Source organism: Trichosurus vulpecula, chromosome 4 (assembly GCF_011100635.1).
Source record: "Trichosurus vulpecula isolate mTriVul1 chromosome 4, mTriVul1.pri, whole genome shotgun sequence".
Taxonomy (NCBI): domain Eukaryota; kingdom Metazoa; phylum Chordata; class Mammalia; order Diprotodontia; family Phalangeridae; genus Trichosurus; species Trichosurus vulpecula.
This window is the reverse complement of record NC_050576.1, coordinates 162,139,231-162,163,816: the sequence shown is the minus strand read 5'-3', so window position 1 is coordinate 162,163,816 and position 24,586 is coordinate 162,139,231. Positions and strand designations below refer to the sequence as shown.

At 48.9% G+C, this 24,586-nt stretch overlaps 2 protein-coding genes across 6 annotated transcripts; both read left to right on the top strand.

Annotated features, from left to right (window-relative positions):
• Positions 1–5,291: 5,291 nt before the first annotated feature.
• FDPS (farnesyl diphosphate synthase) lies at positions 5,292–15,187 on the top strand. Of its 4 annotated transcripts, none has more exons than XM_036756858.1 (11): positions 5,416–5,447; positions 7,080–7,296; positions 7,419–7,557; positions 10,235–10,375; positions 11,789–11,869; positions 12,092–12,214; positions 13,215–13,303; positions 13,436–13,508; positions 14,013–14,090; positions 14,174–14,260; positions 14,892–15,187. In XM_036756858.1, exons 2-11 carry the CDS (start codon positions 7,118–7,120, stop codon positions 15,090–15,092), a joined length of 1,191 nt encoding a protein of 396 aa, XP_036612753.1. In that variant the 5' UTR covers positions 5,416–5,447; positions 7,080–7,117; the 3' UTR covers positions 15,093–15,187. The 4 variants fall into 4 exon arrangements, with proteins under 4 accessions (XP_036612754.1, XP_036612755.1, XP_036612753.1 ...); XM_036756861.1 differs by having other exon boundaries at positions 5,423–5,447; positions 14,174–14,308; XM_036756859.1 differs by lacking the exon at positions 7,080–7,296 and having other exon boundaries at positions 5,292–5,447; positions 14,174–14,308.
• Positions 15,188–15,793: 606 nt separating this feature from the next.
• On the top strand, positions 15,794–24,018 carry RUSC1 (RUN and SH3 domain containing 1). Of its 2 annotated transcripts, XM_036756973.1 has the most exons (10): positions 15,794–15,892; positions 16,800–18,319; positions 20,124–20,222; positions 20,397–20,473; positions 20,702–20,876; positions 21,049–21,154; positions 21,569–21,615; positions 22,047–22,578; positions 23,104–23,232; positions 23,312–24,018. In XM_036756973.1, the coding sequence occupies exons 2-10, from the start codon at positions 16,888–16,890 to the stop codon at positions 23,478–23,480; spliced, it is 2,766 nt and encodes a 921-aa protein (XP_036612868.1). In that variant the 5' UTR covers positions 15,794–15,892; positions 16,800–16,887; the 3' UTR covers positions 23,481–24,018. The 2 variants fall into 2 exon arrangements, with proteins under 2 accessions (XP_036612868.1, XP_036612869.1); XM_036756974.1 differs by lacking the exons at positions 15,794–15,892; positions 16,800–18,319 and adding an exon at positions 19,761–19,774.
• The last annotated feature ends 568 nt before the right edge of the window (positions 24,019–24,586 follow it).

Sequence of the window (24,586 nt, the reverse complement as noted above, 5' to 3'; positions counted from 1 at the left end):
TCTTCTTTTCATGAAAGATTTCTTTGCAGCATTTGACGCTGTGTGATACCATTCTACCCACAGTAGAACATCTTTCAAAGTTAAAATCAATCCCCTCAAACCTTGCTGCTGCTTTATCAACTAAGTTTATGTAATATTCTTCAATATTGATGTATCTCAGGGAATAGAGAGGCCTCAGGAGAGGGAAAGAGACTGGCAACAATTGGTCAGGTGAGGTTTGTGGTACCCCAAGACCATCACAATAGTAATATCAAAGATCAGTGATCACAGATCACCATAACCGATACAAAAATAGTGAAGGATTTTAAATATTCTGAGAATTATTAAAATGTGAGAGACATGATGTAAACACACACAATAGACTTACTCGATGCAGGGCTGCCACAAACCTTCAATTAGTAAAAAATGCAATGTCTGTGAAACACAATAAAGCAAAGTACAATAAAATGAGATATGCCTGTGTGTGCACACACACATGCAAATATAGGTGATATAAAAATAAAAGATATCATGAACTACTACCTTTTTTTAATGAGATAGTCTATGATTTCTCAGTGTATATGGGACCTGGGAAAGAGCAACACAAATATTACATGAGAAAAAAGGTCCCTGTCTTCCTCTCCTCATAGCTCTTCAGCCAGTAAATAAACATTTAGTAAGTACTTACTCTGCACCACGTGTTGAGGATACAAAGAAAGAATAAAGACAGTCCCTGCTCTGAAGGAGCAATCTAATGGGGAAGACAAAATGCAAACAGCAATGTACAAACAATATACAGGATAAATTGGAGGTAATTCACAGGGGAAAGGCACTAGAATTTAGAGGGACTGGAAAATGCTTCCTTCAGAAGGTGGGATTTTAGCCAGAGAAAGCAGGAAGCTCAGGTGAGGAGGAGGCAGAGCATTCCACACATGGGGACAGTCAGTGAAAAATGCCAAGTGAACAAGGAACAATCAGGAGGCTGTCACTACTGGATAGCAGGTGTGTGTGTGTGTGTGTGTGTGTGTGTGTGTGTGTGTGTGTGTGTGTACATTCTCAAGCTTGGGCTCAAGCACAAATTGCTATTGTTCTTTGTCCTTCACTTTTCCAAAGAGGACCAATGACATCATGGGGTGTTATTTTGACTTGCCTATGAACTGGATTTAAGTTCAGGGAGGACTATCACCTCTGGTGTGAACGTTTGCCAGTCCTTTTCTACCTCTTACCCAACCTTTGTCTACTTCTCACCCAGTTCTCGCCTGCAGCTCTAAGAAACTATAGCATGCCCAGAGGCCACACTCTAGTTGTCTTGGCAGACAGGCTAAGGGAAGCTCAAGACAAACTCAGAAGAACACAATGACTTGAAAATATTGGACTATCTGAAAGCCATGATTAAAAAAAAAAAGCCTAGACATATTTCAAGAAATGATAAAAGAAAACTGCCCAGGTATCTTAGATCCAAAAGGCAAAGTAGAAATTGAAGGGTTCATTTTGCCATCTTGGATCAGGTGTATGGTAATGAGGGCCTGTACCAGGGTGGTGGCAGTGCCTGGGGAAAGAGCTCCTCTTGGTTTTCTGGACAGGCTAAGGTATGTCCTGACACTCCCTACAACCATCCAATTGCATCTCTGATATAGACTTTGTTCTCATCTCTGGCTTGTTGTAGTCATAGCAGAAAACATCTCAAGATACCATATCAGCAGTAACAATGCCAGCGATAGTTCTCAGAATCTTCTTCTATGCTCTCAATTTCATGGAAGGAATGGTCTCCCAGGTTAAAAGTGAGAAACAGCTGTGGAGAGGAGGTAGAAACCACAAACATTTGGTAACATCTGGATACACAACCTAGGGATGACTTGTCCCCTCCCCTCAAAACCATCTGGTGGCCTACTAGTAGAAAATCCCCAACCAACTACTGAAGAAGAAATCTGATAAAATAAACTATGCAATGACATAATAAAAGTAGATGATCTGAATCACTCTTGCAATAGCTACTTTCTGTCCTTGGATAAGACATCTGCAGTGCGCTCTAAATTGTTACCTCAACCCTTCAGTTTTATCTAATTTCACAATTGTAAAAGTGTTTTGTCACCTTCTTTTATCTCTTGTCCTTGAAGGGGAACAGCTCAGATACCAGACTCTGCCAAGCGCATGGCAAATGTTCCCCTAAAAACTCACCTTTTCCTCCTTGAATGATTTCCCTTTTCTTTACCCATCTCTCTACTGTAAAAGGTATAACTTATCTATCCTCAGTTGCCCCAGAATGTTGCTGGATTGGCTGTGTACTCTAAGACGGACTGAAAAATATTAAAAACTCAGAAATGACAGCTGCTATCAATGACAGTGTACCTTAGCGTGTTAATACATTTCCTTGCTTTCAATATAGCCTCCTTTGACCCACAGTCATGGAACCCCACCACTGACAAGCATGGCTGTCCCAAGAAATCCCATCCCACTCAGTAGTAACCTAGCAAAAAGGGGAACAAGGTATCCACACACAAGAGCTCACCATTTCCTGACTGTATAACTTTCTATATGTCCTGAACTGACACTCAGGCCCAGATCACCAAAGACCTTTTTACTTGTTGCTAAGTTCAAAGAGCTTTTACAAGGTCTCTTCAGACTGCTACTGCCTTTTTTTTTCTATTCCAGTCTATCCTCTACTCAACTGCCAAAGTGATCTCCCTAAAACCCAAGTCTGACCATGTCAACTATGCTTGGTTCAAAAAAGACCCCTAGCTCCTTATCACCTCTGGGATCAAATATAAAATCCTCTGCTTGATTTTTAAAACGTTTCACAATCTTGGCCCCTTCCTACCTTTCCGGTATTCTTACACTTTACCACACTCCAAGTACTGTGAGTTTGTTCTTTCTTTCACACGACATTCCACGTCCCAACTCTGTCCCTTTTCATTGATTGTCCTATGCCTTAAATGCTCTTCCTCCTCACCTCTGTTCCCTGGCTTCCCTGAAGACAGCTCTATTCCTACCTTCTAAAAGAGGCCTTTGCTGGTCCCAGAGCCACTCTGACAAGTTGCTTCTCTCTGGATCCTTGTTTGTATCTTGTCTCTACCATTAGAATATGAGCTCCTTGAGGGCAGGAACCATTCTTGCCTTTTCTGTATGCCCAGAGCTTAGCATGTTTGTTGACTTGACTCTCCTCATTGAGATTGTTTTTGTCTTTAGAATTTCACTCTTGAGAATTTCCCATCCTTCCTGGGTTGTCTTACCCTTTAGAATATTAGTTCTTGGGAACCTATCCAGCTTTCTTCTGAAACCTTTGACATTTGCGTTCCCAATAACAAGGGTATATGCCAAACCATGCCTGGCTTTCTTCTTGTTTTCTAGCACAAATTCTCAGGAGTGGTCATTTCCCATCATTTCCACCCTGCAACTAGCTCCTATTAGAGAGACTCAGACTCAGAATAGAGTTTCTGTGCTGCTACAAAGCAAAGATTTCAGAGTATACAGATGAAGTTAGTGAGAATGGTAAAGGAAATCGTGCTATCTGAAGACTGTCCAAAGAAATTAAGAATGTTTATCTTGGAGAAGATATATATTTTGAATGTACATAGTTATTAATATGGTAAAGAGGCCATTCTCTGCCTCATTTCTTATCTAGCCTTAATCAATGAATGGGCATTGTCTCAGTCAGAGATCAGTTAAGTAAGGCGGAGGTCTCCCCCCACTGCATCTGGGCAGTCTGCCATCGTCTTGATCTATCTGTTGCCACTGGACCCAAATGGCTCTGGAGGAGGAAATGAGGCTGGTGACTTTGCACAGCCCTCCCTCACTTCGATCCATTTCACTTTCATGTCGTGGAGTCACCTCCAACAACAAAAGACTAGGAGTTCCTTGAGAATAGAGATTATCTTTTATCCTTCTTGGCATCCCCAGGGTTTAGCCCCAAGCTTTGTACAAAACACGTGCTTAATAAATGTTTATTGGTTCATTGATGAAAGGCTGTCATATTAGAAGTATTAGATTTATTTTCTGTAGAGGACAGAACTAGGAGCAATGGGAGGAAGATTAGACAGATTTAGGCCCAGTGTAATGGTGCATTTCTTCATAATTAGAAGATTGTGCAAAGTCACCAGCCTCACTTTCTCCTCTGGAGCCATCTGGGTCCAGTGGTAATTTCTTCATAATTATCCAAAAGTGAAATGGGCTGCCTTCATTGTTAGTGGGTTTCCTCTCACCAAAGGTCAGCAAGCAAAGTCTGGATGACCACACCTCAGGTATGTTTATTCTTGTTTAAGTCTAGAATAGGGCCTCTGAGATCCTTGCCAAAAATCAGGTTGTGCAAACTGGTATCTTTTAGCCTAGAGAACAGATGTAAGGAGAACCTAATAACTGACTTGAGAATTGAAGGGTTGTCAACTCGAAAGGGAATTAAACTTATTCTCTTTTTTAAGCCCCAGGGAACATAACTAAAATCAATGAGAAAAAAGTGCAATCAGATTTAAGCTTGATTTGCTGAAAAACTTCCTTTGTAATTAGAGCAGTTCAAAAGCAAGATAGCCTCTCTCCTTCAACATGCTGGATGACTTTAGGGATTTTGCAGTTTCTGCCAGGTAGCGATTGGGTTGAATGGTCTCTGAGGTCCTTCCTAACTCTGAGCCTGATCCTAAGGGATGCTGGAAAAGTCAGTGGAATGGGAGAATCGCAGATGCATCTCTAAGAGCTCAAGATAATGGGGGGAGCCTATAAGGAGGTAGTTTGTAGGACTTCCAAGAGTTGGGAGAGGGCTGGGAGGCTGCGTGGTACGAGTCAAGGAGTTGGTGGAAGCTGCACAAGAGGATGTGAAGACGTGTTTGCGGGGGTGGGTTGGGGGTTGCTGACTCTGGGTTTAACGGGGAAACGGAGTCACAGAACTGGTCTGGGGTTCAGGCAGCCGCAGTTTTCCAGACCACGTACTGAGTACTCTCTTGGTCCCCTTTCTCGGTTTCTGCATCTGTGAAATGAGGTCATAGCATCACATATAAGCCGGACGTGAACCTGGAGATAGTCACAACAGAGGTTCAAACCACCCACGACGGATCAAGAGAGGGTTTGGCAGAGGGACGGGCGTAAGGCTATGTCACTTAATATTTCGTCCCAGCCTTAGTCCAACCACCTGCCGAGGTCCATCCCTTGCTTTCTGACTCGCTGAAATGCGTCGCACCCATTGGCTGCTTGTCCAGGGCCCCATCCTCATACGAGGCGGAATAGCCAATCAAAGGAACGATCCTGCGGACGATTGTGCCTGACCCAGATCGAGGGGTCCTGGGACCCCGCCCCGATAGGCCTCTGGAACTCTGGGAGTTGTGGTCCATTGGCGGTGCCCGTAGTGTGGAGCCGGGGGAAGAGGAAACTACTCGCCCCAGGGAGCTGTGCGTGTCTTTGAACTTACTTTTTAGGAGCAGCGCGCCTCCTCCCTCCCGACCCCCCACCTCCCAGAGAAGGCTGTGGCTGCATCCAGGTGCCAGGTGAGTGAAGTCGGGACTGTGGGCTCAGGAGGGGCCGGTGGCTCCATATCTAGGCTCCGCACGGACACCCGGCTAGTGGAAGCCGAGCATCCTCAGCTTCCGTGGCAACCCTTGTTAGGGCAAGTCCGAGGGTGCTCACCACCTCTGGGGTGTGTGTGTGCCTTCTCAGTGCCCACCTGTAGAGACAGACCTGTACTGGGCAGTGCCCATTTAAAGGGCTTAGGGCATGCCACCTGCGGAGCCCCCCTCTATGACTGGTGTAACCCACCTGTATTATATGTCTTCCCTGTGGTGCCCACCTGTAAGGCTGGTGTATTGTGTGCCTACTTGTAAGGCTGGTGTGACCCTCCTACTGTATTGTGTGTGCACCCCGTGGTACCCGCAAGTAGGGCTGATGTTATACTTTAACATATTATATGTGTCCCCCTGCAAGCCTAGTGTGACCCTCCCACCTGTATTAAGTGTGCCTCCTGTGATATCCACCTGGAAGGCTGTTGGGACCCTTCCACCTGCATTTTGTGTGCTCCTTCAGTAGCCACCTGTATCACTTACATGTTTTCTTGTAATGTCCACCTTTATCTTCATTTGTCCCTGGAAACTCCTTGTTTCTGACAGGTCTTGTGCATTCCTGGCTTCTAGAAGCCCTTGGCTCTGACCCACAACAACTGCCACCAGGACTGCCTTCACAACTTCTTTAGAGGGCCATCACTGTGTCCCTCAGCCCAAGTGCTATCCCTCAGAGAACTCTCTGGGACAACCTGTGCTCCTAACAGGCCAACCACCACTTTGCATCCCTTAAAGAGCCCTCATTGTCTGCTTCTATCTCCTGGAGAGTTACCTGCAGTCCTCAGAGAGAGCTCTCTGAAACCTTCTAGGTCCCTTATAGTGTCCTCTCCATGTGCTAGTGCATCTTGCACATCCATCTCCTTTCCAAGTCATTCCTCCATTTCTGCTTTTCCTCCCCATAGGTGCCTCTATGCATCTCATCCTTGTCTACATTTACAGTCTTCTGTCTCTCCCCCATCCCTTGCCTAGGGCATAACTCCTTTCACTGCACCAGTAACTTTCCACCATCCATCTCCCGTACTTCACTTTCAGAAAGTGAATCAAAGCCCACTTTGTAGGAAATTTGTCCTGGTAAACCTTACCCAACATGGATCATTCATTTTTGCCATGAAAAAAGCATTGGTCAGAGGCTGATTATAATTCTAGTTCTGACATAGACTCCAAACATTGCCCATTCTGGGCTTCAGTTTTCTCCCTGGGCATGAGATTAGGTGAGGTGATTTTCCATTTCTAAGAATTTAAGGTTCCCTATTTTGTGCCCCACACTCCCCTCTACCACACACATTTACAGCTTCTGGATCTGCTGCAGCAATGATTTTGTCATTTCTTGTAGCCATGTCCTGTCTCCCCAACTAGTCTTTAAGTAACATCTCAAGGACAGATTGCTTTTCTTTCCAAATATTCCATGTGCTTTCCTGCCTCCTCTATCTATACCCTTTTCCCACCAATGGGGATAGAACTGGCTGCCTAATTGAACAGCAACTTAGAGAGTGAAAAAAGCAGGGTGGGAAATGGGCTGGGGGAGTTACCACTGTGCATCTGCCTCCAGTCCTTGCCCCTCTGCAGGGAATACCTGGTGCCCCCCTTTCCCTGCTACCCCTACGATGCCCCCAGCCCGCTGGCTGAGATCGGCAGGGGCCCTCCTGCTGCCAGCCCCACGCTGGGTACCCTGGGAGAGGCAGCTGGGTCCCCCATGGCAGCCCTCTCTGGCAAATGGGGGCCCAGCCCTGGGGGTCCAGCACAGTGCTCGCCACTGGTGCCAATCTCGGAGAGAGGAACCTCGGTGAGTGTACGTGTGTGCAAATTTGGAACTAGGGGGCAGGGGTGAGGGTGGGTCTAATGAACCATCACTTAGGCTTATGACTTTACCCTGTATTTCCCCAACCCTAACCCCTCTTCCTGTAGAATGAATGGAGATCAGAAATCAGTTTTTGCCCAAGAGAAGCAAGACTTCGTCCAGTATTTCTCCCAGATTGTAAAAGTCCTGACAGAAGATGGGATGGGGCATCCTGAGGTGGGAGATGCCATAGCCAGGCTCAAGGAGGTGAGAAACGGATATGGCTTTGAGGCTAGAGTCTAGAATGAGCCCCAGGGAATTTGAAAGAGAAACTGGGGAGGAAGGGATGTCAGGCACTCATTCTCATATATTAAAATATCCTGTGTTCATAGCCCTCCTTTGGCTGCTGGGAGTGGGGATCTCAAGGCAGAAGGTGTCCTGCTTTTAAAAAGTGTTAACTCATATTTAGGTAATGCAAAATTACATACAAAAACAAACAAAAAATCCCAACCCAGTCCCTGCCCTATTGGAGATATAGCATACATACAAAGCAATTTGATTAGAGTTCAGGGAAGGCTTTGAGGAGGAGGTGGTATCTGAGTTGAGCCTTAGAGTCAGAGATGAGGAGCCTTGGGGAATTACTCGTGAGGATTCACAGACCTGGGAGATGGGAGTTCTGATTGTCCAGCACACATAGTATTAGCACATACAGTGTGTGAAGGAGAATCATGTGAAATAATGTTGGAAAGGTAAAGTAGGGTCAGATTGTGGAGGGTTTTAAATGCCAGGCTGAGGAATTTGTATTATTCTGTAGGGACAATAGGAGACCACAGGAGAATAACATGGTTAGACCTCTGCTATAGGAAGATTATGTTGATAACTGTAGGAAGGATAAACTGGAAAGGGGAGAAAGTAGGGTGAGAGAAACAAATTAGAAGCCTATTAGTATGAAGAGTCATTAGGACCTGAATAAGAAGGTTAGTCATATCAGGGAAGGTGTTATGAAGGCAGACAGAATTTGACTACTGAGTGTATGTATAGGGTATGGGGAAGAGAGTCTAGGATGGTTCAGGGTTACAGTTCTGGGTGATTGGGCAGTGGTCCATGATGAGAAATTCAAATCAATTATACTTTGTAATTGAATTGATTTCATATTGTAATAGATTCTGTATCTAGCTAAGTCCCATTTCTGTATCCTTTAGTTAAATTCAGGAATTCAGTTTTCACCTCTGAGTTAGTTTAAAAGTCAGCCTGACCATTGTTCAGTTGTTCCAGTCGTATCTGACTCTTCATGAACCCATTTGGGGTTTTCTAGGCAAAGATGCTGGAGTGGTTTGCCATTTACTTCTCCAGTTCATTTTACAGTTGAGGAAATCAAGGCAGAAAAGGTTAAGTCACTTGCCCAGGATCACACAGCTAGTGTCTGAGGCCAGATTTGAACTCACAAAGTTGAGTGTTTCTGATTCCAGTCCTGAAACTAGCTCTAAGAGATGTATTGTCCCAGAACTGTCCTTGTACCATTAAGGAAAGCCATTAAGTTCTTAACAAACCTTTTTAGGCACCAGGGAGTCTGCTAACTCAGGTTCACTAACAAGGTCTACAATGTGCAGATGGATCCCATAAATCAATCAGCATCCCTTAATGACCAAGGGAAGTAGTCACTCAGCTGTGGGTATTAGCCCACTTTCCTTGATGTAACCGATCATGTTGTCCCTACCCCATGATGCTGTCCAGCCTGTAACCAATCACATTGTCTTCCCCATGTACCCAACTGTTCTTTGTTCTGTGCTTCCCTAAAAAGTGTTCTTAACCCTGTAACTGGGTCTTAGCTTTGCTGAGGAAGCTAAGACCCTGTTTATTGATAAATTCAGGCTTCATCAATAAATTGAATGTGCTCGGAACTTTGTGCCCATTTACCTTAATTTTCAAAAGTAACAATGGGAAGGGTTCTCCCAGGTGAGATAGTGTAAAGACGTTTAGGGAATAAGGCATGTCTTTTTCTCCCCCTGGAACTGAGAAATCAAGCAAGCATCACTTATTAAGCAGTTACTAGGTTGTAAGTACCATGCTAAACATTGAGGTTATAAACAAAAATCAAAAACAATACCTGCCCTCAAGGAGCATACCTTCTAATGGGGAAGATATGTACATACATACATGCAAATACACACACAAATACATACAACATATGTACAGGGTAGATGGAAAATAACTTTAGAAGGGGAGTTATTAACAGCTGGGGAGACGAGACCTTCTGCAATAAGTGACGTTTGAGTTTTGAAGGAAGCAAGGATTCTGAGAGATGGTGGTGGGGACAGAGATCCACTCCCAGGCATGATGATAGCCAGCACAAAGACACTGAGGTTTCATACCTGGGAGACTGGAGGCATAGTAGTGCCCTCCATAGTGAAAGGGAGGATAGAAAAAGGCAAGGGTTTTTGGGAAATGATAACAGTTCTGTTTTGGATATGCTGAGTTTGAAGAGTCTATGGAAAGTCCAGTTTAGAGTGTAGTAGGCAGTTGGTGATGTAGCCCTGGAGTAACAGCTAGAGCATTTATATAGCTACATGCCAGGCACTGTGCCAAGTACTTTGCCAATATCTCATATGATCCTCATAACAACCCTGGGAGGTAGGTACTTTTAGTATTCCTATTTTACAGTTGAGAAAACTGAGGCAAACAGGTTAAATGACTTGTCCAAGGTCACACAACTAGTAAGTGTCTGAGGCTGAATTTGAACTCAGGTCTTCCTGACTCCAGGCCCAGTGCTCTATTTCCTGTGCAACATCTTGGCAGAGAGACTATGCAGAATAGATAGATCTGAATTTCATCCGTAACCTTGTTGAGTGATGAGTAGAAATCTTGTGAAGAGGTGAGAGATGGGCCATAACGCTCAATGCTCTTTCCTCCTAACTTTGCCTCTCCCAACCCTTCACCCTTGCAGGTCCTAGAGTACAATGCCCTTGGGGGAAAATACAACCGAGGCTTGTCAGTGCTCATGGTGTTCCGGGAGCTGGTGGAACCCCGAAAGCAGGATGCTGACAGTCTACAGAGAGCACTGGCAGTGGGCTGGTGTGTGGAGCTGGTAAGATTAACAAGGTAGCGAAGCATCTCAGGGGAGGAGTGGGGGAGAGATTGAGAAATACCCAGAGGCTCCAGAGTGAGATATCTCTGGGATAGATGAGTAGAGGTAGAAAAGTGTGGTGGAAGGAGATTTAAATCTGTGCCTGGAATTTTATTTTGGGGTACATTTGGTGTTTCTGCATTTATAGAGTACGTAGTTTGTGGGATCTAAACTTTCTAGCTGAAAAACATGGTTAAAATTTTTTTCGTGTGTCATAGAGGGAAGTTAAGGAGCACTGGTCTTCTGAAAAACCTCTCTTCCTAATTCCCAAACTAGAAAACTTCTTTTTTAGATTTGCAGAATTACAAAGGCCATGTTTCAATATTAGCAATAAAAACCCTCTTGAGTAAATCTCCCTACAACGTAACATTTCTTTTTTTATCTATATGATTATTTTTAGTTTTCAACATTCACTTCCATAAAATTTCGAGTTTTAAGTTTTCTCCCCCTCCTTCTCCTCTCCTCTCCCCAAGACAGCATGCAATCTGATATAGGCTGTACTTACACATTCATATTATTTTCACATTACTCATGATGTAAAGAAGAAGTAGAACAAATGGGAGGAACCACAAGAAAGAAGAAACAAAACAAAACAACAAAAGAAAAGGAGAGCAAATAGTCTGCTTGTATCCGCATTCAGACTCCAAAGTTCTTTTTCTGGATGTGGACAGCATTTTCCATCATGAGTCTTTTGGAGTTGTCTTAGAATCATTGCATTGCTGAAAAGAGCTGAGTCTATCAAAGTCAGTAATTGCACAACATAGATGTTACTGTGTACAGTGTTCTCCTGGTTCTGCTCATTTCACTCAGCATCAGTTCATATAAGTCTTTCCAGGTTTTTCGGAAGTCCTCATGCTCATCATTTCGTATGGCACAATAGTATTCCATGACATTCACATACCACAACTTGTTTAGCCGTTCCCCAATTGATGGACATACCGTCAATTTCCAATTCTTTGCCACCGCAAAAGAAGTTGCTGTAATAGGTAATATTTCTTACAAAGATTATTTTTAGAGTTTTATGCTTTGATGAAAATTTTAAAACACTGGCAAAAGGTTTAAATATGTTACCTATCTTGGGCTCTCTATTTGAAGTCCTAAGCGTCAAAAGATCATTTGACCTTCTTGCAACAGTGTATAACGTTGCTTACTAACAGTCTAACCACACTGACCAAAGATTTTAAAGCACTAAGTAAGGTTCTCACAATAGAGAAACAAGAAGGAATTTGTTTTAGACCCACTATGGACTGGGAATTTTAGGCCTGCTTGATGTAGCATATTGGGAAAGGCTTGAGATGAGATAAATCACTCTATTCTGGGCTTTGTCTGGTAGGATGGAGGAGCCTTATCATATTTTCTCCTTCTTTTCTCTAGCTCCAGGCTTTCTTCCTAATAACAGATGACATCATGGATGCTTCTCTGACCCGCCGGGGACAGCCATGCTGGTATAAGAAGGTAAATATGTCCTGGAGATGCCCCTGGGAGAAGAGCAGCACGAGCCAGGGAGTTGGGATTGGCCATGTAGAGATTAAGTTTGTTAATGGATATGCTGGAGAAGTGGTTGAGATGATTCTCATCACCCTGTAAATGCAACCTCTGGTTTTGTGCCTTGAGTAACAAGGTCTTCAGAGTCTGCTGTGTCAGAGACCAACCTCTTTGCTTTCTCCCTTGACTCAGCCTGGCATTGGCTTGGATGCCATCAATGATGCCATGTTGTTGGAAGCCTGTATCTATCGCCTCTTGAAGCATTACTGCCATGGGCAGCCCTATTACCTGAACCTCATTGAACTCTTCCTACAGGTAAGGCAGGCAGTGGGGTCAGACTGTCTCGATTTTAGAGTCCAAAGGACTGGGTTCTGGTGCTGGCCCCAGTGCACTCTTCTTTGTGGGTCTCAGTTTTCTCTTGTGCAAGATGAGGGAATGATCTTCAAGGACCCTTCCACATCCCAGATCATCACTCCTCAAATCCCCTCAATTAATTCCATGGCCGTGGGCATGGCCATCTTTGACAAGATCCTTTTTTCAGCCTCCCTGAGTAGTTTTCCTCAGGTCATATTAAAAATTAATCCCAGGCTAGCTTTGAGGGTAAAAAAAATCACAGAAGAGCAGAATGATAGAAGAGAGAGAGGGAGTAGTGTAAACTGCTTCCCCGTCCTCGTAATAATGATAGAGTTGGAGGGGGGTCTGGTTAATCCAATTCTGTTCATCCTATAATTAGGATGATAGGATTCATTCAGAGACAGTGTGATAGGACAGAATGGAAAGAACACTGGATTTGAAGCCTGGAGACCAGGGTTTGAATCTGATGCTAAGCACCTGATACCTGTGCGTCTGAGTTGTCTTTTCCTTTGCTGTAAGATGGGAAGGATAATATTTGTCCACATGCTTCCTTGAATTTCATAGAGTACAGTAAAAATATGAGCTATTAGAAGATAGGGGTAGGGGCAGCTAGGTGGTACAGTGAGCAGAGCATCGGCCCTGGAGTGAGGAGGACCTGAGTTCAAATCCAGCCTCAGACACTTGCCACTTACTAGCTGTGTGACCTTGGGTAAGTCACTTAACCCCAATTGCCTTTCCTTCCCCCCTCCAAAAAAAAAAAGGTTGGGGGTCTTTCAGGTACCAGCTGGAGGAACCATTATCTCCTCCCCATTCTAGCTACGTCTCAGAGTTGACTCCATTTCCAGTGGTCCCCCCCACACACACTTTGCAGCTTGTAGTGGGGCTTCATTCAGTCCACCATTTATTTACTCTGAACCATTCACAGAACTCTGCCTTGATGGTTTCTGTTTCTCCTCCGTAGACCACTTACCAGACTGAGATTGGCCAAACCCTCGATCTTATCACAGCCCCTCAAGACAAGGTTGATCTTACCAGATTCACTGAGCAGAGGTGAGGGGTAGTGATTGACCACTGGGTCTGGGATGGCTGTCTGTCTGGGTGTGTGGGTGCAGGCAGGGCATGACTTTCGCCTTTCTGAAAGTTCCTTTATCCCTATTCCTCCATCTTCCTCCCCTTGCCCAGGTATAAGACCATTGTGAAATACAAGACGGCTTTCTACTCCTTCTACTTACCATTTGCTGCTGCTATGTTCATGGTGAGTAACAGTGAATGGGTGATATCGTTGGCATCAACACTAGTTCATACCTTACTCACATTAAGGAGAAGGGCCTGGGTAGAGTGGGATCAGTTGTTCCTTCAGGAAAGGTGATTGACAGAGGAAAATTTTAGTCCAGTTCAATAAACACCTATTAAGCACCCTCTTAGTATAGTACACCAGGGATACCACAATGAAATGGTCCTTAAAGAGGCGAGCAAAGAGCTCAGAATCTAGTAGTGAGCTGTGGTGGCTGTGTCTTTAAGAGGTCACCCAGGACACCTTCAAAAGGCAAGAAACTGAGAAGGGCTAAGCAAAAATGAAACAGTCATTGTCCTCAAGGAGTTTCTAATCTAATGGGTTGGGGGTTAGGAGTCACAATTCCTGAGCTCCCATGAAGACTAGAACCCAAAACTGCTGGATTCAGAGTCAGAAGTGAGAACCTTTGCACAATGGCCAACTGGACAAGAGGATTTTTCAGCCCAGTTTCTATTCTCCCCACAGGCAGGCATAGATGGGGAGAAAGAACACGCCAATGCCAAGAACATCCTTCTGGAGATGGGGGAATTTTTTCAAATTCAGGTATGAAAGCATCAGGCTCAGACATGAAACAGTCAGTGATCTCCCTGCTTCCCTTCATTTTCTTCTCTCATCCCCTCACGCAGGATGATTACCTTGACCTTTTTGGTGACCCCAATGTGACTGGCAAGATTGGTACTGACATCCAGGACAACAAATGCAGCTGGCTAGTGGTGAAGTGCTTTCAGCTGGCATCATCTGAGCAAAGAAAGATGTTGGAGGTGTCTGGGGGTAGGGGGTAGGGTGGAGGGAAGGATTCTAATCCAGGCTTTTCCCTCTGGGACTCTAAGAAGAGAGACACATATGGAAGGGAAGGAGAAAACTCGGTCTGGATTTGGAAGTTCACCACTGAATGTTGAAGGGGACATCTAGGATTGAGAGGTCCTCTGTGTGTGTAGGGCTGTGACTAGGTGGGACAATGACTCTGTAAAAGGCAGGAACATATGAGACTATGGGTGTCTTACCCCCTACCAGAAAGTAAGCTTAATCAAAATAGGGAGTATGCCCTTTCTAAACTTGGTATAGGCCTGGGATATATAGCTTAGCATAGTGCTGTAAATACTTAGTTTGTTGAATGAATGCATAGATAATTCAAGGAAGTGGTATGTGGAGTGGAGATGTAGGGAGAGGTCATTGGGAGGGGACCCTGGGGTGTAGGTACTGGGAATTCTTCTAGAGGAGAGGGCTGGCAGAATTGAGTAGGCTATTAGTGGGTGCTGGGTAGAAGTTCTGCAAAGGGATAGGGCCATGCAGGGCCATACTGTCCCTTTAACTCTTCTCCCCTTACCCTTTCCCAAATTCCAGGAGAGTTATGGACAGAAAGATCCAGAGAAGGTTGCCAAAGTGAGGGAGCTATATGAGAAACTTGAATTGCCTGCTCATTTCACCAAGTTTGAAGAAGAAAGTTACAGTAGACTAATGGGGCTCATTGAGAAGCATTCATCCCCCCTTCCCCCATCTATCTTCTTGGAAATGGCAAAGAAGATCTACAAACGTCAGAAGTGACCAAGGAATTGGACACAAGGAGGGGGGCTGGGAGGGCAGGGCACCATGAGTGGAGTTGGGAGAGGATGTCTTCTCAATAAATTATGGCTCTTTTACTCCTGTGTTTCTCTATTTGTCAACCTTCCCCACTCCTACACAACACAGCGTGAAGGTTAGAGATCTGACCTTGAAACTAAGAAGCTGGGCATATAACTTAAGCCCTCAATGCCTCTCTTCCCCACCCCCCACAAGTCTTGGAGTATAACTTGGAGAAAAGGGGAATTTTCTTACTGGAGATCCCTTACAGTTGAAATCACAAGTTCAGGTGCCCCCCCTGAAAATTGCTGCCCAGTTTTCTGGGGAGCCTTACCTACTGGCTGGGGAAGACCTAGACCTGCTGTGGGAAACTCCCAGCTGTGGGAACGGGTGCTACCTTGTGTTTGGTACCCAAGTAGATGGTTTCCTCCTCTTGCTTCAACTTCGAATCCCTGGTTTCTGCCGCATAGGGAACTCTCTAGAATTTAGGGTGGATGGACTTGCTAGGATTGCCTAACCTCCATCAGTCACTCCTTGCAAGAGAGTGGAATTGGCATTGGAAGCTTTTTAACCAGGCTGGGGCTTGGGGAACAGCTACAGCACCCGCCTCGGGGGCGTGGCCTAAGGGAAATCCCGCCCCTACGCGTAGGTGCGCAGAGGCGCAGGGAGGACTAACCTAGGGCTCCGCCCTCTCCCCACCCGGTACTGCGGGGTGGGGGCCGGATCCCGAACCAGGGAGGCAGCCGGGTGGGGAGGGGGGAGGAGGCGGCTGCTGGAGGACGCAGGTGAGGAGGGGACCGGTGAGCTGGGGGAGGGGGGCAGATAGAGAAGCGGGGGGAAAGGAGGGGCGTATGGACGAGGGGACATCACTGGCTGGGATGGAAGCAAAAATGAACGGAGAGATGGAGTGAGAATGGGGTTTGAAGGTGGGGCACGGATGAATGGACGGAACCACCGATCTGGGAAGCAAGACAACCCAGGGTGGGACGAGCACGGATAGAGACTGAGGGACCTGGAAGAATAGACTAACGGAGGCCAGGGAGGGGGCTGCGGCGGGTGAACAAACAGACCAAGGGTCCCTGGGAGTCCAGGGAATGGCCTTGGGAGGACACCGGGGAGGGTTAGGCGGGGTGCGGATGGACTTAAGGCTACCCTCTTTTCTCTTTCTCGGTTAACCCTCCGTGTGCTGCTTGCGGCAGAAGCATCTTGGGGCGGGGCTGTCTCCCTCCCCATTTAGCGTAGCCTGGAGCTTGGGGGAAGGCCGGGCGGGGCCAGTCTTGGGCCCAGGCTCTGGGTGCTGCAGAGCCCGGCACCGCCCTGGGTGGCAGTTAGCCCCCAGACCCATCCTCTCTCAAGGCAACGCCCACCTCCATCCCCAGAGATTAGGAGATAAGAGAGGGAGGGGGGGCCGGTAGGGTATCCGGGGCTCAGACGAATTCTCCTTAGGAATTAAAAGGACAGGGGGGCTGTCCAGTCGGACCGGTCTCCACCCAGTAAGCATTGCAGTTCTAATTAATGGCAATTCGAGGCTAATTTAATTTCAATGATCTCTCCTTCACCCTCTCAGCCTCTAGACGACCAGGGTTCACTCTAATGTCTTCCCTGCCCGTGCCCCCCTTACCTTAGAAAAAAAAATGCTGGTTCTTGTTTTACTGAACTTCTTGTCTCTGTTTTCATTTCACTGTCTTTCAGGTCTCCAGAGCCGCAGTCAGGTCAATCTGAAGGGCTGGGAGAACCTTGTTTTCTCTTCTAAGAATTTCACCCTCCTCCCCAAGGCACCATGCTTTCCCCACAACGGGCCTTGCTCTGTAACCTTAATCACATCCATCTTCAGCATGTCTCTCTAGGCCTGCACCTGTCCCGCCGTCCAGAACTCAGGGAAGGGCCTCTGAGCACTCCACCACCTCCTGGAGACACAGGGGGCAAGGAGAGTGGAGTACCTTGTAGTGGGACCTTGGTGGATGCCAACTCCAACAGCCCTGCAGTTCCCTGTCGTTGCTGCCGGGAGCATGGTCCAGAACTGGAAAATCGTCAAGGGGAAACAGAGGAGGAAGAAGAGGGAGTGGTATCCCCATCAGACCCTGGCTGCTCATCTTCACTCAGCACCTGCTCAGACCTCACTCCTGATGAATCTCCTGTCTCTGTTTATTCCCGGGACTTCCCTCCAGAGGAGGAAGCCCATCCTCAGCCTAGCATTATCCCTTTGGATGAAGGCTCTCCTCTGACCACAGAAGGTCCTGACTGTAGCCCAGACAGCTTCTGCTGCTCTCCAGATTCTTGCTCTGGAGCCTCTTCCCCTTCTGTCACTGGTCTAGACTCCAACTGCAATACTTTGTCCACTTTTCAGGACCAGCACTCCTCAGTAGCAGGTGAAGAGGGAAGAGGGCAGGGTCTCCTTACCACTGAGCTCCTTGAACAAGCCTTGGAGACATACAATGGGAAAATTGAAGCTGGTGGGAAAACTGGATCCAGTTGGAAAATCATTAGCAGTTGTAAAATTGACTCTGTTAACACTGACTCTGGCTGGAAAACTGACCCTGAAAATAATGACCCCGGCTGGCAACTCAATGGCAATTCAGACTCTACCTGGAAAACTAATACTGAGAATACTGACTCTATCTGGAAACTCACGGAGAAGAATACTGATTCTAGCCGGAAAACTGGCCCTGGATACACTGACTCTTCCTGGAAAACTAGCACTGAGAATACCGACTCTGGCTGGAAAACCAATACTGGGAAAATTGAAGGTGATGTCAGTGGGGAACCTGTGCCCCACCGGACAATCACATCCTTCCACGAGCTGGCCCAGAAGCGGAAACGGGGCTCAGGGCTTCTCCTTCCCCCACAGGCCAAGAAGGACAGGAGTGACTGGTTAATCATCTTCTCCCCAGACACAGAACTGCCTCCCAGTGGGGCTCTGAATGGCTCCCCTGCCCCTCCCCGGGAGGTCACCACCTTCAAGGAGCTTCGCTCCCGAAGCCGGGCCCCACCCCCCCCAGTTCCACCCAGGGACCCCCCAGCTGGCTGGGCCTTGGTCCCACCGAGGCCTCCACCTCCACCAGTCCCACCCCGAAGGAAGAAGACCCGCTTGGGGCTACAGCCCATTGCTGAAGGGAGGTCTGGGGATGTTAGGCCTGGCAGCCCAGTGGCCGCTGACGATGTTCCTGTAGGGAAGGAACCGACCCAGCCCAGGGAGCCCCCTGACATAGAGGGTAAGGGGGTTCCCAGCTGGGGGGGAACCGAGGCTGGCTGGGAAGGGCCTGGATGTGGGGGGCCGATCTGACCTTAACCTCCTCCTATCTCGGAGTTTCTGGAACCTCTCCTTCATGTGCTGCCCCATTGTCTCCTCCTCCACCCCAACTTTTCGCTTCCTGTCCCCCCCTCCCCTTTACCGGGGCCTGGGGAGAGCTCTGGGAAAGGGGAGTAGGGGTGGTGTCATAAGGGGAGTGGGACTAATTTTCTGCTCCCCTCTTTCTCCTTGCCCCCTCCTCGCCTGGCTGCCCGTCCCGCTGCCCCCCCCACCCCCACCCTGCACCTGCTCTGTCCCCGCCGCCTGTAGCTGGCCCCCTCCTCCTCCCTCGGCCCTTGGTTTTTCGGTTCTCGGCCGACGGTCGTCCCCTCTTGGAGGGCGCGGGAGCGGGGGGAGCCGGCTCCCTGCTCTTGGCCCCACTGGCTGGGTGGCCTGGCCCGGGGCTGCGACTGCTCGGGGGGTCTAGCCCCACGGAGGAGCAGCTGCTGCCGGTCCGCCTGTCGCCCGTAGGGGCTTATTCGCCCCCGGCCCGGGGGGCCTTGCCCTGCCTGGCCAGCCCCGAGCTGGCGCTGCTGCTGTCCCCGCTCTTCCCCAGAAGCAGCACCTTTCCCTCCGCGGCTCCCCCACCCCGCCAGGTAGCCGCCCCCCTGCCGCCACCGCCACAGTCGAAGGCCCGGCGCAGACCCAGGAGCCCGCCACCGCCACCCAGGCAACGTAAGACTGACTGTGTCCCTCACCTGGCCACGCCCCGAACACCTGGCCACACCCCGCCCTCCGAGGCATCTGGGATGCTCTTGGCCCCTGGGCGTGCGGTCCTTCCCTACGGTGGTAACCTCTGGGCTTACGGCTGGGGCTCTGGACCTACCCGGACCCAGGAAAAGGGCGCTTCCCCACGGGAAACCCAATAATGTTTTACTTCTCTGTGGGACCTCCAGTCCCCATCCACCCTAAACTCATTGTCCCCTGGGGTTCTAGTCCCGCCCCCTAGGAATTCATTGGTCCTTGGAGTTCTGGCCTCGCCCGCACCTCGCTGCAGGGGGCGGGAAGAGCCCGCGCGAACCCATTGGTTCATGCAAAGGACTCTAGTCCGTCCTTCTCCCCGTGGCCTTTCCCACTGCCGTCCCCTCCCCAGTGTGGGCCAGCATTGTAGGAAGCGAGGGTAGAGGAGGAGAAAAGGCGGGTTTGGGTCCTTGGTTTTCCCCTTTCCAGCCTCTCCCTCTCCCCTCGTCTCGTCTACCCCCCTCCCCCCCACCCCAGCTTCTGTCTGTCTGTCTGTCCTTCTATTGGCCGTGGCTCCTCACGTGCTCTCCACGCCCCGGGCTGGGACGGGGGCGGGGCGCGGAACCACCCTTCCCCCGCCCCTCGGGGGCCCGAGGCCCCCCCCGCCCCCCCCCCCCCGTCTCCCTCTCAGCGGGAGGTAAGCCTGGCTCTGGACTTCCGGGAACAAAAGACTTGGGAGGCCAGACCGGGAACCAGGAAGGACCTTGCAGTCACTCCTGGGGTTTACTAGGCTTGAAGGGTGAGGGGTTGAGCCGGTCCTCTGGGGCCGCCCTTCAGGACCCTCCCTGCTGGCTCCCCAGCTCTGCCCTCCCCCCATTACCCCACCAGGAGGGCAGTCCGATTCATCTGGAGGGTGATTCCCTTAGCCGGTTCTGGTTCGATCTGCTCTCAGAGCAGGGTCTAGGCAAGGCCATGTAAGCAGTAATTGCTTAATAACTCTTTCTTGAATCGAATCTTTTCTCTACCTGCCTCGAAATCTCCCCCAGTCCGGAGTTCCTGGTCATTTGCTGGTGTACCTGGGGCCCAATGCCTGTGGATGGCAGAAGCCAAGCAGGGATCTGGCCATCTGCAAGAGGAGAAGAAAGGTAGTGACCTTGACTTTTGTCTTCTGACCCTTAACGTTGAACTTGTGGCCCCTTTTTCTAATGAACTGTGTGTCTCCCAGCCCTTTGCAGCGCTGCCCGCTTGTCTTTGGGTCCTCAGTCTGCACTAGGGAGGGCTGTTCTTTACTGATGGACATATCCTTCTTTTCCCTGAAGGCCTCCTGATTGCAGTTAGTGCCTCGGTGGACAAAATCATCTCCCATTTTGGGGCAGCCAGGAACCTGGTGCAAAAGGTTAGTGGGGCTTGGGGAGATGGGAAGAAAGTCTTGTAAGGGAAGGTGCTGTGTTTGGGGTGGGGGCTGGACCACTATGCCTTTCTCTTAAGACACAGGTAGGGAGTTGAGAGGAAGAGGGGTGGGTCCTACCTGGGACCTGAGCAAACAGGATTAGGGAAACTCTCTGGGACTGAGAGGACGGATTGGATGGTGGGTCTTTGATGTCCACTCTTCCTCATTGCCTAGGCCCAGCTAGGGGATAGCCGATTGAGCCCTGATGTGGGACATCTGGTGCTGACCACATTGTGCCCCGCTCTCCATGCCTTGGTGGCTGATGGATTAAAACCATTTAGAAAGGATCTCATCACGGGGCAGCGGAGAAGCAATCCTTGGAGTGTAGTGGAAGCATCTGTGAAACCTGGTGAGGTGGGACAGAGGCTGGCCCTGAGGGCAGGGTGTGTCCTAGGAGAAAGTGGGGCTCTGTAAATAGGAGGGGTGTGTGTGTGTGTGTGTGTGTGTGTGTGTGTAGGCATTGATACATAGTCTCACCACAGAGTGCCTCCACAATAATACTGCTCACTCTGTGTCCCCAGGTTCCTGCGCCCATTCCCTGGGAAACCTGTATAATCAGGTCAGCCGACTGACACCTCTCAGCAGCAGCCGAAGCCGGTTCCATGCCTTCATTCTCGGCCTCCTCAAGTGAGACCCCAACACCTGTCCCCTGGGACTCCTGCTGCTGTGAGGCTCTCCTGAGTACCTTGTATAGGGTGTCCCAAGCAGACCCTAGGAGATCTTTCCCACCCCTGAACTCCCACCCCCTCTCCTACTCTGCTATTGTATCTCATACAGAAAACATAAGCGGTAAAGACCCCCCTGGGTTTTTGACCAGGGGACTTGGGTTAAAGTCCTTGAGAATCTCATACTTTTTTGCTGTGTGACTTTGGGGGAGTCACCATTACCTCTTTATCTGAATTTCCCCCCCTTAAAAGGAGAAGGTCCAGCTAGGTGGTCTCTGAGGTCCCTTCCAGATCTGCCTGTAACCCTGTGGGCTTATTAGGTCTTTCATGGCCCTAATTCTCTGACTTCTTTTTTCACCTCTATCTCCCCTTATAGCACCAAACAGCTGGAGATATGGTTTTCCAACCTCCAAGAGGATACAGGTCAGAGGGCCTGGGGATGGTTTGAGAAAGATGGAGGTAGGGGGAAAAGAAAGCATGTGGACTGGTGGGTGGGGACCATCTAGTTGAACATTATGAATTGTTTGTGTTTTTTTTTCCCCATTCCCTGAATTAGTTCAGTATGTCTCAATGTATATTTTTTAAAATAAAATGAATGTGAAGACAATAAGTATGAGGGGTTGGAAACACAAACCCTAGGGGTATGGGGGGGGTCAGGGGTATGTATTAGTATGTGGCTAGGACAGGGATGGGGAACCTGGGGCCTCAAAGCCACATGTGACTCTCTAGCTCCTCAAGGGTGGCCTTCCAGGTCCTCAAGTGCAGCCTTTGACTGAATCCAAACTTCACAGAACAAATCCTTTTATTAATCCTAGCTGCCAGCATCTAATACTCCCTTTCTCCATCATCTCTAGGCCTCCTGTCTGTGCTGTACCTGCCTACAGCTTTCTTTTCACTGGCCCGAGGAGGCTGCCCCTCCCTCTCCACTGAGCTGTTGCTTCTGCTCCAGCCTCTGTCCGTGCTCACCTTCCACCTGGATCTCCTTTTTGAGCACCACAATCACCTGCCCTTGGGCCCTCCCCATCCCCCCACTCCTCCAGGACCACCACCTGCACTGCAGCAGACAGTACAGGCTGTGTTGGGCTGGGGTGAACGGTTGGCTCAGAGCCTCCGGGGAGGTACAGGCGAGGCCCCCCAAGGTCCCTCTCCATCTAGTGGCTGGTGGGAACAGCTGACCCAGGCTTCCCGGGTCTATGCCTCAGGTGGGGCAGAGGGCTTCCCTCTTCCCCGCTGGGGTTCCCGGAAACAGGGTGCTCCGACTGAGAGCACCAAGGAGAGTCCGCCATCAGAAGAAGAGCCAGTCCAGGCCAGACGCATGTGGCTGGGGAGACTGTTTGGGGTTCCGGCAGGGCCAACAGAGACAGACTGTGGTCCACTAAAGTCCAGGTAATTGGGCTACAGGTTTCCTAATGATCTCCTTAAGCCCTTAATGGCCTTGAACTCCAACCAGTCCACTTGAAGACCACTCATTGACCCCTAATCCTTCTCTTCTACCGTTTCTGTATACAGATAGGTGTTTAATTAGGTCTGCAAAAACACCATATCGGGCCAAGAAAAATGTCACACAGAATTTTGTCCCCTAAGCTGAGATTTAGTTATGAGTTATTATAGAACGTGGCTAATTGAGGCAACATGCAAGGTATACTGTATGTGCTTCTGATTATGGCCCCACAGTGAGAGGTCTGATGGCCTTCCTAGCCCCCATAGTTACCTGGGGCCCTAGAAACACCACCATAGTGATCCTAAAATCTCCTTTCTGACCCTAGTAGGGCCATTGACCCCTGGTCCTATCGAAATGAACATTTGGCCTTTAGAGGACCCTTCAACCCCTCCTCTCCCACCAGACTTCCAGTTTTTCCTGGAAGGGGGCAGAGTGTGGGACATATTCCTTAAACCTGGCCACCCTTCCAGGAGACCGTCCAGCTGGCTGCCTCCTGCTGTGAGCGTGCTGGCCTGGGTGAGAAAGGGTGGCCCCCCTGAGCCAAGCTCCCCACCAGAAGAGCCTGAGGCACCAGACCCCGGTGAACTCCCAGTGCAGAGGTGAGGAGGAAAAGGGAAAGGATAATACTAGAGGCTTCAGGTTGGTCTCGCTCACCCTTATCTCTGTGTATCCTCACAGGGCAGTCCGGGCCCTCTGTGATCACACAGCGGCTGGACCTGATCAGCTGAGTTTCCGGCGTGGGGAGGTGCTTCGTGTAGTCTCCACTGTGGATGAGGACTGGCTCCGGTGTGGGCGAGATGGGGCTGAGGGTCTTGTGCCTGTGGGCTACACTTCCCTCATTCTCTAGCCTCAGGGCCTTTCCTTCCCCTCTTGTGTATGTGCCATCCCTCCTGTCACCTGGGAATGGAATGGCCCTGGAGCATCCTTCCCCTCGTGTAAAATGAAGCTTACCAGAAACATTTTCCCCATCTGTAAAATGAAAGTATCCTCCTTGCCTCACTCATATTTAATATGGAACTTCCCTTCCTCATACTCCTGTCTGTAAATTTCTACCCATCCCTGATCTGTAAAGTGGAACTTGTTCTTTTGCCTGACCCCTCCCATATATAATATGGAGCTGCACTCTCCCCCCACCCCCATCTGTAAAGTGGAAATTCCTACTTTGTTCTCATCTATGGTTAAACTCTACCAATATACTTGCCCCCATCCCACTTCCTCCCCTACCCAAGTGGATGGAATCTTAAATATGTACCTACCCTTTCCATTGGTCTGTATTTATTGAGCAATCATGGTGAACTTATATGCTGTAGCACTGACCTCATTAGTGGGGGGCCCCTGGAGGCTGCCCCACCTAAGTCACAGTCCCAATAAAGTATGGGAGCTGAGTTTTCTGTTGTCTGCCTTGGAAAGTGGGGCATGTGGGGCACTGAATGCTGCTTGGGTCAGGGGAAGAAGCTACCCCCGCTTTTGGGTCGTTTTGAGGGATCCACCGGCACTTCTGCATCTCTCCCACACCCACATATTCCCCAGCCTCAATAACTGACTTGTCCAAAAGGGAGTAAATTGCAGAAATGGCGTTGGAGCCCAGATTCACAGGCTGGAAGGGCCCTTACAAGTGATCTAGTCAAATATGTCCCCCCTCCCACCTCTGCAGTTTACAGGTGAGGAAACGAGGCCAGGTGAACTAAAGTGATTTGTCCAAGATCACACACCATCGGAACTGGCATCTGAATTCTAGTCTTCTGACCCCACGTCTTTCCTCTGCACCACTGTTCTTTCCTGGATGCTTCCTTAGAGAGGGGGATGCCAGAGATTTGTTCTTGGCCTTGGAGATGGTACAGAGGGAGAGGGAGACATACTGTATGTGAGAAAGAAGAGGTACTGTTGATGTGGCCTGGAAGAAGGCTTGGAGCCGAGTTTAGTACAGTAAAAATGAGGAGGAAAGCTGCCTGG